Genomic DNA, 15040 nt, shown 5'->3' with positions numbered 1-15040 from the left:
TCCCAATTTAATGAAAATTATTTGACCAAGTCATTTGTTCATTGCATGTGTTGTGAGGTTTTTATGAACAAACTGAGGCAGTTCTTTGAGTCAAAATGACCTTTATTTTTATTTGAAAAGCAGAACAATGAAAACTCAAGAACAATCACACAAACAAGTTTCCAAAAGTTTATTGAAACCCAAAGAAAGGGCACGGATGCTTCCTGATGAGCAGGCAATCTTCCATCGACCGATTGTTTGATGCTTACCTTAATGGACGCCACAAACAAGTAAACACCTGCAACTGCTCATTAGTAAATCAACTAGTTATCAAACTGTACAGCCGGTTGTTGCAGTCAAGCACGCCAGATTCCAAAAATACTTTAATGTATAAATTAAATCATTTACATGTTTTACCCAAAAAGGAAACATTTCTTTTTTTCAAGCAGCAGCTTGACGGCACAAATACCAAAATGTATTTAAGTTAAATTGTCAACCAACGGAAAGTTTTTCTTCAAAAACAAAGAAAATGTGCAGCATGGCAGCTGCTCACAGGCTCTTCTCGTCCGATTGCACATCTGTTTGAACCTCCTCTTTCTTCACCGCTTGTTCACACTCAGATTCAGAACTGGCTTCTTGTTTGACTGAGGGTGCGGCGGCTGCCATAGCACACGAAGAATACTCTTCTTCCTCTGTCTTTACGAAGGCGCTTAGCGGGTGGTCTGTCAGCAACTTGTTGGGAGATGGCGTCACATCGCAGTAGGACGATGTCTGAGGACAGACACAGCAAAAGATCAAACCAACAATGACCGTGTTTTAGCTCCTTTTTTCACCCCATACTCACATTTTTGTAATCTTCAAAACACGCAGGATGGAAGTTCTGTGTAAAGAGAATATGCACCTCAATATTAAATGCCAGTCTACTTATTTCTATAAAAAGCAGGAGAACCAGATTGGGATGTTGCATACCTTCTCATCAACCCTGATAGCGTCCTTTAGAAACCAGTCCTCCTCTTCCTCGACCCAGTACGTCTCAAATGGCTCCTGGCAGATTTCACATAACTGCAGACACCAAACAAGATTTTTAGGATGAGGAAAATCTGCAACAGTAGATCTAGCATTTATTCACCTGTGCCTTTTACACAGAAGACAGCCAAGCATTACAGTGCTGAGCGCTATATTAGGTTAAAATAGAGCAAGAGCTCAACACAACAGACCTGTCAGGTGTTAAACTTTACACAAATGTCAAGGTCCCATTTGTGTAGTGGCACAAATAAAGGCAGGCTTTTACAGACATTTTATAGCAAAGAGAAATAGTTTTACCTCTCCAACTTGGTCTTTAGTAGCCTTCACACTCTGGAACTCCTTCTCTTTAGCTGCCGCCTGGTTTTTCTGGACCTCCTCTTCGTTCTCCTTCTCAAAGAAGTGACTCTTGGCTCGCTCCTCCAGGTCAGCAATCTCCTCGAACTCGACCCAGTCCTGTAAGAAATTGAAGACATGCTCAAAGGGGACCTATGATGAACTTAATCTCTTCTGACTTTGTGTCAAATCATAGGGTTCATGCAGTTGGGTGTGAATAAGGGTATAACAAAATGAGAATTTCACATCAGTTATTGTGACCAAAATTATCACTTATAATCACGGTATTGTTGAATGGGCTCAAAAAGTACACTGGAAATTTGACAGTTAGAAAACCCACTGATTTTCATGTGTTTCTTATGCTGCACTGAGTGTTTTACTCTTAGCATTGTATACGTTTTAATGGCTAAGCTTTTATTGTTTTAAATATTAACTGACACTTTCGCACTTCAAGATGTTTTCAATGAAGTGTCAAATCAAATCCATTATTATTTCTGACAGGTGTTGTCCTACTCTGTTCAGTGGTTCGTGAACACACCATCAGACTGCCTCAGTAAAAACACCATCTTGTAGTCCTCAATCAGGGTTTTTTGATGTATTAATTTAAAACGGAAATACCGTCAAAGTTTTGCCACAGTAATAATTACCGTTTATCGTCACATCCCCCAGTTTTCCATGCCTGGGTCTGCGTAGTTTGGGTAATTTTTTAAGATTGATGACATGACGTCACAGTGACGTGGATTTACATATGTGGGCATTTTTGTATGTAGGCTTCTGCCTGGATCTTGTTTTATTTATTCTAATCTAATATCCTATTTGCTCTGATGTCTAATGAAATACATATACATAAATCAATGTTTGTCTTTACATTTTACACAGGATTGTTTTGTCAAGAAATTGGAAATTGGATTAGCTGCTAAACTGACGTGAAAAATGACTGCTATGTTATGATATGGGTTTGAGGAAATGAGAAAACAGGATACATATCTAATTGTGGCATGCGTACAATAACACCGTGTGACGACATGTAGTGAAAAATGCTTTTAAAAGAAGCTTTTTAAAAAAATAAAATAAAAATGCTTCTCTGTAGTCCATCGATCAGTGTGTAAAGTTGGGACCAGGAGCTATCAATCAGAGCATGTAGGGTTGTGACCAAGTGAATTTACAAAGACAGTTTATGAAGTTTGACAGTGTCTGGGGGGTGAAAAATGTGGTGCAATTAGTCTTCATTATATATTTAGCAGTGTATATCTTCAAAAGATAAATTCATACTTTGAGGAGCATAGCCATAGTTTAACCTGCAATCTGGGCACACTCCTACAAACTAATATCTTGCAGACATATGCAAAAAGTAGATAAATGTGACATACTTCAAAAGCGTATCCAATGCATATTTAGACCACAAGGAAGTATGTTATATGGATTAAAATCAAAGTCTCCTTTAATTTTATACAAACTTAAGTTGGCACGTTGTGTAGCTCGTAAATAAAAACAGAATACAATGATTTGCAAATCCTTTTCAACTTATTTTCCACTGAATAGACTGCAAAGACCAGACACTTAACTTTCGAAATGGTAAACTGTTGTTTTTTGCAAATATTAGCTCATTTGGAATTTAATGCGTGAAGTGTTTCAAAAAAGCTGGCTAATGTGGCATAAAAGACTGAGAAAGTTGAGGAATACTCATCAAATACTTATTTGGAACATCCCACAGGTGGTGGCATGATAGGGTATAAAAACAGCTTCCATGAAATGTATTCATTCACAAACAAGAATGGGGAAAATGTCCCCAATTTGCAGACAAATGCGAACAGTTTAAGAACAACATTTCTCAACGAGCTATTGCAAGGAATTTATGGATTTCACCATCCATGGTCCGGAATATCAAAAGGTTCAGAGAATCTGGAGAAATCACTGCAAGTAAGCGGCAATGGCCATGACCTTTGATCCCTCAGGCAGTACTGCATTAAGAGTGTGTAAAGCAGGGTTTTACAACAACCGTACCGCGGCACACTAGTGTTCCGTGGGATACAGTCTGGTGTGCCGTGGGAGATTATGTAATTTCTTTAGTAATTATAATCTGCAAATGATGTGTTGGTACAGTCTAGAGTTCGGCAGAGTAACCATGTAAAATTCTTCCTAACAGTAGGTGGCAGCCGGTAGCTAATTGCTTTGTAGATGTCGGAAACAGCGGGAGGCAGCATGCAGGTAAAAAGGTGATTAAAAGGCCTACTGAAATGAGATGTTCTTGTTCAAACGGGGATAACAGGTCCATTCTATGTGTCATACTTTATAATTTTTTTGCTGAAAGGATTTAGTAGAGAATATCGACGATAAAGTTCGCAACTTTTGGTCGCTAATAAAAAAGCATTGCCTGTACCGGAGGTAGTAGACGATGTGTGTGTGACGTCACTGGTTGTAGAGCTCCTCACATTGTTTACAATCATGGACACCAGCAGCTAGAGCAATTCGGACCGAGAAAACGACAATTTCCCCATTAATTTGAGCGAGGATGAAAGATTCTTGGATGAGGATAGTGAGAGTGAAGGACTAGAAAAAAGTTAGACATTTTTTTTTTAAAGAGGCGAGGGCAGTGGGAGCGATTCACATGTTATTAGTCACATTTACTAGGATAATTCTGGAAAATCCCTTATCTGCTTATTGTGTTACTAGTGTTTTAGTGAGATTATATGGTACCTGAAAGTCGGAGGGGTGTGGCCACAGGTGTGGTGACCGCCAGTGTCTCTGAGGGAAGCCACGCAGCTGCAATAGGACGCAAGCTCCGCTCATAACTACGGTAAGAGCCGACTTATTACCACAATTTTCTCACCGAAACCTGCCGGTTGACATGTGGTCGGGAACCATGTTCGCTTGACCGCTCTGTTCCATAGTAAAGCTTCACCTTCGGGAATTTTAAACAAGGAAACACCGGCTGTGTTTGTGTTGCTAAAGGCAGCTGCAATACACAGCTTCCCACCTCCATGTTTCTACTTTGACTTCTCCATTATTAATTGAACAAATTGCAAAAGATTCAGCAACACAGATGTCCAGAATACTTTGTAATTATGCGATTAAAGCAGACTACTTATAGCTTGGATCAGGCTGGGAAAAAAAAATGTCCGCTACAACCGGTGACGTCAAACGCACACGTCATCATACCGCGACGTTTTCAAAAGGACACTTCGCGGAAAATATAGAATTGCCATTTAGTAAACTAAAAAGGCCGCATTGGCATGTGTTGCAATGGTAATATTTCATCATTGATATGTTGCAATGTTAATATTTCATCATTGATATATAAACTATCAGACTGCGTGGTCGGTAGTTGTGGGTTTCGGTAGGCCTTTAAACCAAAAATAAACAAAAGGTGATTGCCCTTAAGAAAAGGAATTGAAGCTTGGGGAAGGCTATGCAGAACGAAAAACTTACAGTGGAGCAAAGACGACGTCCACAATGTACATCCGAACATGACATGACAATCAATGTCTCCACAGAGAAGGATAAAACAACTGAAATATTCTTGATTGCTAAAACAAAGCAGGTGGGGGAATATCGCTCAAAGGAAGACATGAAACTGCTAAAGAAAAGTACAAAAAAAAAGAAAAAGCCACCGAAACAGAAGCGCAAGACAAGAATTAAAACACTACACAGGAAAACAGCAAAAAACTCCAAATAAGTCAGGGTGTGATGTGACAGGTCGCGACATTACACCTACTTTGAGACAAGAGCTTTAGTGATGGTTATGGTTTAAAGTCAAATCCAACAATTACGACAACTTTCAACTGTCAACCGAGTTTATGATTTCTAAGGATTTTTTCAACGCAAAAACTGTGCCTTGGCTCCAAAAAGGTTGAAAAAAAAAACTAGTGTAAAGGATATCACCACATGGGCTCAGGAACACTTCAGAAAACCACTGTCAGTAATTACAGTTTGTCACTACAAGTTAAAACTCAACTATGCAAAGCGAAAGCCATTTATAAACACCCAGAAACACCTCCGGCTTTGTTGGACACTACCTCATCTAAGATGGACTGATGCAAAGTGGAAAAGCGTTCTTCTGTCTGACGAGTTCACCTTTGAAATTGTTTTTGAAAAACTGTGGACGTTGTGTCCTCCGGACCAAAGAGGAAAAGAAGGCACAAAGTTCAAAAGCCAGCATCTGTGATGGTATGGGGGTGTATTAATGATCAAGGCATGGGAAACCTAACACATCTGTGAAAGCACCATTAATGCTGAAAGGTAAATACAGGTTTTAGAGAAACCCGTATGTTGCCGTCCAAGAAAAATCTTTTTCACAGACGACCCTGCTTATTTATTCAAGACAATGCCAAACCTCATTCTGCAAGGGTTATAACAGTGTGGCTTCATAGTAAGTGTGGGTACTAGACTGGCCTGCTTGTAGTCCAGACCTGTCTCCTATTGACAATGTGTGGCGCATTATGAAGCATAAAATACGACAGAGACGCTGGACTGTTGAACTTAAGCTGTACATCAAGCTAGAATGGGTAAGAATTTCACCTGAAAAGCTTCTAAAAATTGTCTCCTCAGTTCCCAAATGTTTACTGTGTGTTAAAAGGAAAGGCAATGTAACAGTGGTAAAAATGCCCATGTGCCAACTTTTTTGCAATGGAGTTGCGGTTATTAATCATCTCGGTTATTAAATTCTAAGTTAATTATTTGCAAAAAAAAAAAAATATTTCTCAGTTACAACATTAAATAATTTGTATTTGCAGTGTATTCAAGTGAATATAAACTGAAAATGATTTGCATATAATTGCATTCTGTTTTTATTTACGATTTACACAGCATGTCAACTTCTCTGGTTTTGAGTTTTGTACATATTGCTAGGTTTACCATCCTTCCGCAATTTCGGACAGTGCACCTTCTTACCGTGAGGCCGTAGTACCAGCGGCGATGTGTGATCTTTTTGCCAGCGACCTTGCCGGCGTGGTTTTGCCTGAAGTGCCAGTCCAGGTGGTCAGCGTACAGGTCTGTCTGAGTGGTGGTGAATCTCATGCTGCACAAGCAGCACTGGTTCCCTGAGTACAATTTGGTCACCACACTCTCATAACGCCTGAGAGGGGAATGACAGCTCTCCGTTAACCTCAAAAACTAAACCACCATTAAGAGACTTTCCAGAACTACAAACAAATCTCACTGTTTCATGTCTTCAAGCTTGAAGTTTGTGAGGTCTGGGAAATCATCCTCCTCCTCCTCCTCTTCCTCCTCCTCTGTAGGAGGCGGGGGTATTGCTGTAGAGAGTAACTCTGGGAGGGGAAACGACAAACACCTTTAACCAAAAATGTATTCTTTAATGGAGTGTTGACAAGACAAGTCAAGAGACCGTCATCAGGATCCGTAGTCTCCGGCTGTGACGCTTTGATGATGCCAGTGGAAATGAGCCTGGAAAGCAAATCGTTGACGTCGACTTGACCAAAGTGGTTCTCTACAGGGAGAGATGCAGTGGAAAGGGGTCATTTCTTGAGTCATTGTTTTTGTTAATTTACAAGCAGCAGAATAATCTTACCTTGCTGTCCAAAAGGCGTAGCGTTCTGAGGCAGGAAGGGCTGGTTCATGTTCATCACATTGACCTGAGACCACAAACATTAACGTGACTGAAGCCTAACAACCAAAACTAACCATGCTCAGGTGAAACCAGGAGCTTACCGGCGGCTGCATGTTGATGGCAGGCACTGCTGAGTTAAAGAAAGGGGCGGGGCCCGGCTGGCTGAAAGGTGGAGGAGCGAGAATGTTGAAGTTTGCAGAAGGCTGCATGTTTGATTGTGTGGGAAACGCCATCGGCACAGGGTGGAACTGAGATTTCATTGGCTCGGGGAAAGGTTGTGAAGCCATGTTGAAGTTCTGCTGGGGTGGGAGGGTGTTGTCAAACATGGAAGGGGCCATCGGTCGCATAGCTGGCTGGATATTGTGTTGGGCAGGAAATGTGGGGGGTACCGGCTGAACAATGGGCCCATCAAAGCGTGGGGGCCCAACCGGTTGGGGTACATGACCAGGGCCCTCAAAACAAATAGGGCCTGCCATCTGATTTAGGGGGTTTTCAAATCGCATTTGCCGTTGCTGCTGAAAGCCCATTGGTACAAGACCAGGTCCCAGGCTGTCAAAGTGCTGTGGTGCTTCAAAGCCCTGCAGTGGACCCTCAAAGTGCCCAGGCCCTGGTCTATCGAACCTTGGAGGAGCCTGTGGGCCTAAAGGACCATCAAACCTAACAGAGCCCTGAGGGTGAGGGGGACCGTCAAAGCGTCCCATGTTGTCCCCACTTCTCATTGGAATCTGAGACACACGTGGTCCGTCGAACCTCTCTGGCATGTTGAGTTGAGGAGGCCCGCCTCCATCAAACCTACCAGGTCCCTCAAAGGGTCCTGGGGCGCCACCTTCATACCATCCTGGAGGATGCGGCCTGGGTGGGCCCAGGTCAAACCGGGATGGTGGGTGGTTTCCCTCATGAGGAGGGGTGTGTCCTGGGGAATCACTTTGCTTTAGAATATTAGACAGCAGTCCTTCATGGACCAGTCCCTTAAGAATGGATTTAGGGGCAGGAAGGACATCTGGATTGAGGGGTCCGTCATCAGAATGTTCACTGTTGGGACTCTCAAAGCGAGGAATAGGGCTCATTTCAGCCGTATCCTTCTGGTGGAGCGGCGACAAGCGTTGGCGCTCAAACCTAGGGATTAGAGGATCCATACCAGCTGGGCTAGGACAGTTTCTGTGAACAGTGACACCAGACGGAGGGGGCCCCTCCAGCCTTCTGGGATCCGCCTGTCTGCCTTCATGGCCGTAACGCCTCGGAGCGTCATAGCTGCTTTTATGTTCCTCGCAGTCATCGAAGCGTTGCCGTTCCGTTAAGGGAGAGTTCCACTCTCTTTCACCTGCAAACCAAAAGTAGGGGTCAGCTTAGGGACTATTGTTTCTATTGTGTTATGGTACGTTAAACGATGAATACTCACTGGATTCGTGGGGCTCAGCCCTCCTCCTGAAGCGAAGGCCTGGTACAGATTTGAGTGGGGGGAACTGTTTGCCATGGTTGTACTCCTCTACCATGGGGGCCAGCGGAGGTCTGGATAATTCCCGTTCTATGCTTCGTCTCTCTTCTGTCATTCAACACGGCAAGCTTTAGATTTCCAATAATCATTCGAGGCTAGCTAATTAAGACAAACGCTCCTCACCTTGCAGACCCAGTTGTGCCTGGTTTATCTCGTCGCACTCTTCCGGACCGTCCCAGTTTTCTCCACCGAGACGGTGCGAGACCTGCGTCTTCTTCAGTTTGGACTTGTGCTCGTAATACGTCAACTGGGCCTGGTCCAAGTTTTGTTGAGGGGCGGGCAGCAGCTGTTTATTGGTAGTGAAGTCACCAGTTACGTCCCAGCTTTCTGTGCGCTGCTTCTCCTCTTGATACTGGAAGAAGTTCTTAATCTTGTGGGCCATATTTAGGAAGTCTTCTTTTGTTATTTCACCGCTCTCCAGGCTCTTGCTTGCCTACAGAAATTGATATTACATTTACATTGAAAACATCAAATAGCCACTAGAGAATACAAATGTGTTGGATACATATTGACATACCCTTCTGAGAAGGTCCTTCTTGTTTGCAGAGTTGAGAACTTCAGGTATATGGAGATTGGCATCCACACTGAGGCGGTGTTTCGGGGTACGCGGAGTAGTGGGACGCGTTGGGGTGCTGTAGAGTTTATGTCTCGGAGGTCCAGGCTTCACATGAGAGTCTAACACTTTTAGACTAAAAGTGAAAAGAGTAGTATGGTCACCATTAACCCATTGTCCAAAACGGAACATAAATACATTAAGGGCTGATGCTTCAGTAATATTAAATGTGAGTTATCTTACTGTTTGTTCTCATCCCAGCCACTTTTCCATCGATGAGGAACATCTTTGCTCTCCTTGTTGCCTCCACCATGGCTCCTTGGAGAGTCTCTTGACTTGGAGCGACACTCCTCCGCAGGAGTCTTAGACCTCCTGCTCTCTGCTTGGTTCTTTTTAGAGGCTGGTCGGTCATTCCGCCCACTCTTGCTGTGCTGCGGATCATCTCCTCTCCTCCTGTTTTTCCCTGCATTGTGTGACGGCGAAGGCGACAGAGAGCTGCTCCTGGTCCTGCTTTTGGGCGACCTCCTGTCTTTCCTCTTCGGCGAGGTGGTGGAAGAGCGGGATCTTGAGCGAGAGCGTGTACGCTTCCTGGCATGAGTCCGAGCGTTACCTCCGATTTTATCATCAGACTGGCTGCGGCCGTGCTTTGTTATTAGACCGTTCTGGAGTTTTCCTTTGTTGTATCTCAGAGGCTCAGGTCCTCGCACAGTGTCCTCTCGCTTGTCATTGCATCTTTTCTTCTCCTTCTGCTCATCTTCTTTGGCCTCTTTGCCTTTTTCCAGTCCACGTTTTTTACCCCGCAGATCTTTCTTTGTATGGTCTGTACACTTCAAGCCCTCAAACTCTGTATGTTTATTCCTATTCTGGATGTTTTTAGCCTTTGGGGATGGAGACATAGGCTTGGGCTTTTCCTCTTCCTTTTTCAGGATGCGCACCTTTTCTAAGTGAACAGGTTTCTCGGTCATTCTTTTCTCTTGCGTCACAACAGGAGCCACAACTGCAGAAGGGTATTCCTTTTTTGCAGTCGAATGCACTTTGCTTTGAGCAGGGGGTGAAGGGCCAGTGCGGTTCAGACGAGGGTCTTTGGTGGGCAGCTTGGGGTCAATCGGTGGCTGGGGCGCAAGCCAGGGCCTGACCACAGGAGTGGACTGAGTGACTGGCTTTGGCACTGGGGTTGGTGTTGCAAATGAGGTAACTGGCAATGTAAAACCCCCCGCCTGCACGACAATAAGATTGTATTAGAACAAATACACAGCGATCAGTAACACTTTAAAGCAGACCTCGGAAATCAGCTTATTTTTACACCCATATTTCCTCTGACCATTTTTCAGTTGGTGGAAATACAGTATGTGGTAGCAGCAGTAGGTGAGATTACTGGTTAAGATATCGACCTACACCAATTTATGTAGTTCATTTAATAGATTACAACTACTTAAACTGTTTTTTCCTACCAGCTGTGCTTTTGTCTGCTCCAGTTCCAGTTCAATCTTCTTCTGCTGAAGCTCAAGAAGCTGCTTCTGTTTGGCCAGCAGCTGCTGTCTGATAAGTTGCTCCTGAGTCAGGCTGGATGAGCTTGCCGGCGGCGGCTGCGGCGCAGGCGTAGGAGCAACAGTGGCCGGTGGTTTTGAGGGGGTAGGTTTTGATGGAGGAGGCTCCTCAGACTACAGATGGCGTGAAGGAGAAATGTGAGGGGTAGTGCACTTCCAACAATGATTGAGTTACTTGTGTGATTACATACCTGTTTTAAAAACTTGGGGTTGACATGGATGCTGGCATTAACTGTAGGTGGCAGAGGCTTGATTGGCCACGCCGGGTCTACAGAGTTGACCCGTACATCCAACGCATATAGTTTTTTCAGTGGAAAAACTTCATCCCATGTTGATCGCAACTTGAACAAACTCTTTCTAGTGTTCTCATCCACCTAAAAATAAAGGACATGGCTTGGTCCTAATCTACTCGCACATCATTGTTCATGTGTTAAATACAGAGACTGTCATTTAGAGTTCTACCAGTCGGTCTAAATTTAGACTTCTAGCAAAGTGACAACCCATCCACAACTTCAAATAAGAAAAGTGTAAATCCAGAATATGCATACTACACGTTTTAAAGTGAAAAGTGGGTCAGCTACAAGTGATTATAAGTACACAAAAAGGAACAAGAACTGTACCTTTTCAAAGACACATATAAATGACGGGATTAGGTTTTTAGCAAACACTGCAAGGTACTCTCCTCCAACATTCTTCACTATGGAATCCACTAAGTACAAAACTGGAAGCTTCTCGGCAGATGAGGCCTAGAGTGATAGAAAACTCAACAAGTTTAGAACACAACAGGGGTTAAAACATTTCAGAACTAATTGAAGCAAAGGTTATTTTGGAAAAGCGGAAAAATATCACAAAAGAAGTATCGCTTGAGTCCAAAAATGTCACTTCCAATTTTTTTTTTTTTTTTTTTAAATATGAAAATGCACAAGTCTGAGTAGTCTCATCTTCGGAAACAAAAAACAGGTGTCCTCTTCAGCGGTCAATCAGTCCAAGTCATCTCAGTGGTTAGTGGAAAAAATATCCAGCGTGATGCAAATCGTGTCCTTGAGAGCAGGTTTACCGCCAGTTTTTCACTGGGACCAGAGTTTTTCCCTGGGACGACTCTGTACTCTGACCCCTGTGACTCTTCAGCTCTGCACCCAGTGAGCTCACCTGTCTTTGTTTACCCAAGAGTCGTTTGCAAAAAAAAAAAAGGTAAATATTGATAAATTTATTTGGGAGGCATGTTAAAGCAGCTGCATTTTTAAACTATTGCAACTCAAGTCAGTGACTTTGCAGCATCTGTTAAAGGTTTAACAGCCAGCCCAAGTCAGGCTCAACTTGTCAATAAATAAAACCACACTCCTATCAATAAATTACACTGGGAAATAAAAAATGACAAAAAGCACATTTCACAATTTTTATTATTAGACATTTTTTAACCAATCAAGAAACATTTCAAAATTCACTCGCGAATAGATGAGCAGGCGGAAGTTCTGGTCTAAAATGTTGTCCGGCCTCGAAATGCAAACAATGACCACAGAGGCAGACAAAATGTAGACTAAAATTATTTTAAAAACGGAGGTCGGATCATGTCTCTCCTGCCCAGTTGCCCTTCAAATCAGTTTATTACACATGTAAAAAACACATGGCTGTGGTCTCAAAGTGCAGGATTTCTTTTTCAGCTGTGTATTAACCTAATCTCACACAATAACTGCATAATGTGAAGTAGAAATCCACCATAAAAAGAAACACGCTACTAAAAGACTTGACATAATTGTAACTGAACAATGTTCAAGCTTTTTATTTCAAATCGCTGTCATATAGTGCAGTGGTCCCCAACCACCGGTCCGTGACGCATTTGCTACCGGGCCACAGAGAAACGTTAATTTATAAACGACTGTGTTTTCTATGACTTAACCTTTACCCTGTCCCACTAGACACACCAATAAGCTTGTTTATAGTTGTACAATAAAACTCCTAATAGAAAGTTGCCATTCGTTACAACGTTGTGACATCAATGAACATATAAAATATATATGTGACAGATTGTAGCCAAAGGCTGATTTCCATCTGCATCTCATCGCAAAGAAACTATATTTCAACGTTATAGTGAGTTGTATTTTTCATGCACTTATTTTTGCTGTATTTATCCGGCACTAGTGGAAAGTCGATTCCTGAAAATACATAAAACTGGTCCATGGTGCAAAAAAAGTTGGTGACCACTGATACCACAAATGATTCCCGGGCGCGGCACCGCTGCTGCCCACTGCTCCCCTCACCTCCCAGGGGGTGATCAAGGGTGATGGGTCAAATGCAGAGAATTATTTCACCACACCAAGAGTGTGAGACAATCATTGGTACTTTAAAGGCCTACTGAAATTAGATTTTCTTATTTAAACGGGGATAGCAGGTCTATTCTATGTGTCATACTTGATAATTTCGCGATATTGCCATAATTTTGCTGAAAGGATTTAGTAGAGAACATCCACGATAAAGTTCACAACTTTCAGTGCTAACAGAAAAGCCCTGCCTCTACCGGAAGTCGCAGACGATGACGTCACATGATGGATCCTTACATCTTAACATTGTTTTTAATGGGAGCTTCCAACAAAAACAGCTATTCGAACCGAGAAAACGACAATTTCCCCATTAATTTGCGCGAGGAAGAAAGATTTGTGTTTGAGGATATTGATAGCGACGGACTAGAAAAAAAAGAAAAAAAACAAGTTAAAAAAAACGCGATTGCATTGGGACGGATTCAGGTGTTTTTAGACACATTTACTAAGATAATTCTGGGAAATCCCTTATCTTTTTATTGTGTTAGTGTTTTTGTGAGTTTAACAGTATGTGATAGTCGGAGGGGTGTGTCCACGGCCGGGTGTGTTGACGTGCAGTGTCTCAGGGAAGTCAACGGCAGCTTTATGGGCGGCACAAGCTGAGCTGATCTCCGGTAAGAAGCGACTTTTTACCACCATTTTCTCACCGAAACCTGCTGGTTGACATTCGGTTGGGATCCATGTTCGCTGTGATCCATAGTAAAGTTTCACCTCCGGGAATTTTAAACAAGGAATCACTGTGTGTTTGTGTGGATAAAGGCTAAAGCTTCCCAACTCCATCTTCCTACTTTGACTTCTCCAATATTAATTGAACAAATTGCAAAGGATTCAGCAACACAGATCTCCAAAATACTGTGTAATTATGCCGTTAAAGCAGACGACTTTTAGCTGTGTGTGTGCGCAGCGCTCATATTTCCTAACAGCCCGTGACGTCAAGCGTACACGTCATCATTACGCGACGTTTTCAAGAAAAAACTGCCAGGAAATTTAAAATTGCAAATTAATAAACTAAAAAGGCCGTATTGGCATGTGTTCAATGTTAATATTTCATCATTGATATATAAACTATCAGACTGCGTGGTGGTAGTAGTGGGTTTCAGTAGGCCTTTAACTTTATATAGTGGACTAAGGCATTAACTCAGCAAGTTAACACTTCAACAAAAATCGTGAAGGAGGAAGTTTATAGGAGTCATATTAGGTGGTAAGGTAACATTTCGACGCTAGCAAATATGAACTATAATATTAAACTGATAAATATTTCCTCTCTTCCTTGTTGATTTAATCAACTTCCTGTTATTGGCGTAATGGATGTCATTGAAGTCTATCGACGTAATGGCCGACGTACTTTTAGCATTAAAACCCACGAGGACCTCTCGTCACGGACTGAGCAAATCAAACGAGAACCTACATAAAACACGTCACTGTGTATATTTTACAGCAATATAACCGAAAACATTTGTATGGTGGATTTTCACTTGACTTCCGGGGTCATGTTTAGTAATTTGAGTTTCGATTCACGACGTGCTTTAATATCCAACACGTGCCACTGTAATTAAATTTCTGGTTTACTTTAATAATTTGTACAGATTACGTCGGGTGACATGTTGTGTCCAAATGATCTGAACGCCTGACGCCATGTTTAGCTAGCAACCAGCTACGTACAACACAGACAATTTGAAATAAAAAAAATAATTCTAATCATAAAAACCTTGCTTATTTGAGCTTCAATTATTGCGACGATATCCTTGGCGAAGTTGACGTTCTCCTCGGCCAGAATGGTCAGCATGTTGATGTGCGGCTTGCTGTTGAAAGTCAGGTCTTCCAGCGAGGACTGATACTCTCGGCAGGCATCTACCCTCGCCGCGTTGCTGTCGTCCATCTTTGAGCTGAGCGAGCGGGGGGAAACTACACCAACTTTGTCTCTACCATAACCATTGACTAGCAGGCATTCCATTAATTCATTTAGCTAACATTATCGTCCATGTATTTCCTGTAAGATACTGTTTTTTTATAGCTTTATTTCTGAGCGGCGTCCGTCGCTCTTTCTCCGCCAGTTGACGCCACTTTTAAAATGGCGACTGCAACCAAAGGCCTTTATACGTCATCATTGGGCCGTTTTCATTTAAACGTAAGCCTTTGTTTGATTGTCATTGGCTGTTAACTGTAACATACACGAAAGATAGCCAATCAGAGGACAGTGGTGTGAATTTGCAAATTACGCAATGA

At 42.6% G+C, this 15040-nt stretch overlaps 1 protein-coding gene across 1 annotated transcript; it reads right to left on the bottom strand.

Moving 5' to 3' along the window:
* Window positions 1-154: 154 nt before the first annotated feature.
* Window positions 155-14893, bottom strand: pcf11 (PCF11 cleavage and polyadenylation factor subunit). Its single transcript, XM_061898729.1, is given in 16 exon segments — window positions 155-750; window positions 824-859; window positions 949-1041; window positions 1303-1458; window positions 6229-6412; window positions 6497-6605; window positions 6683-6929; window positions 7006-8225; window positions 8304-8447; window positions 8523-8832; window positions 8917-9088; window positions 9196-10169; window positions 10404-10613; window positions 10691-10873; window positions 11120-11245; window positions 14523-14893. Coding segments are annotated over 16 exon segments (4632 nt in total). The 5' UTR covers window positions 14769-14893; the 3' UTR covers window positions 155-528.
* Between the last annotated feature and the right edge of the window lie 147 nt (window positions 14894-15040).

The sequence above is a fragment of the Nerophis ophidion genome, linkage group LG04 (assembly GCF_033978795.1).
Source record: "Nerophis ophidion isolate RoL-2023_Sa linkage group LG04, RoL_Noph_v1.0, whole genome shotgun sequence".
In the NCBI taxonomy this organism is placed as follows: Eukaryota; Metazoa; Chordata; class Actinopteri; order Syngnathiformes; family Syngnathidae; genus Nerophis; species Nerophis ophidion.
The sequence above is the reverse complement of the archived record's forward strand: the minus strand, read 5'-3'. Positions and strand labels throughout refer to the sequence as shown.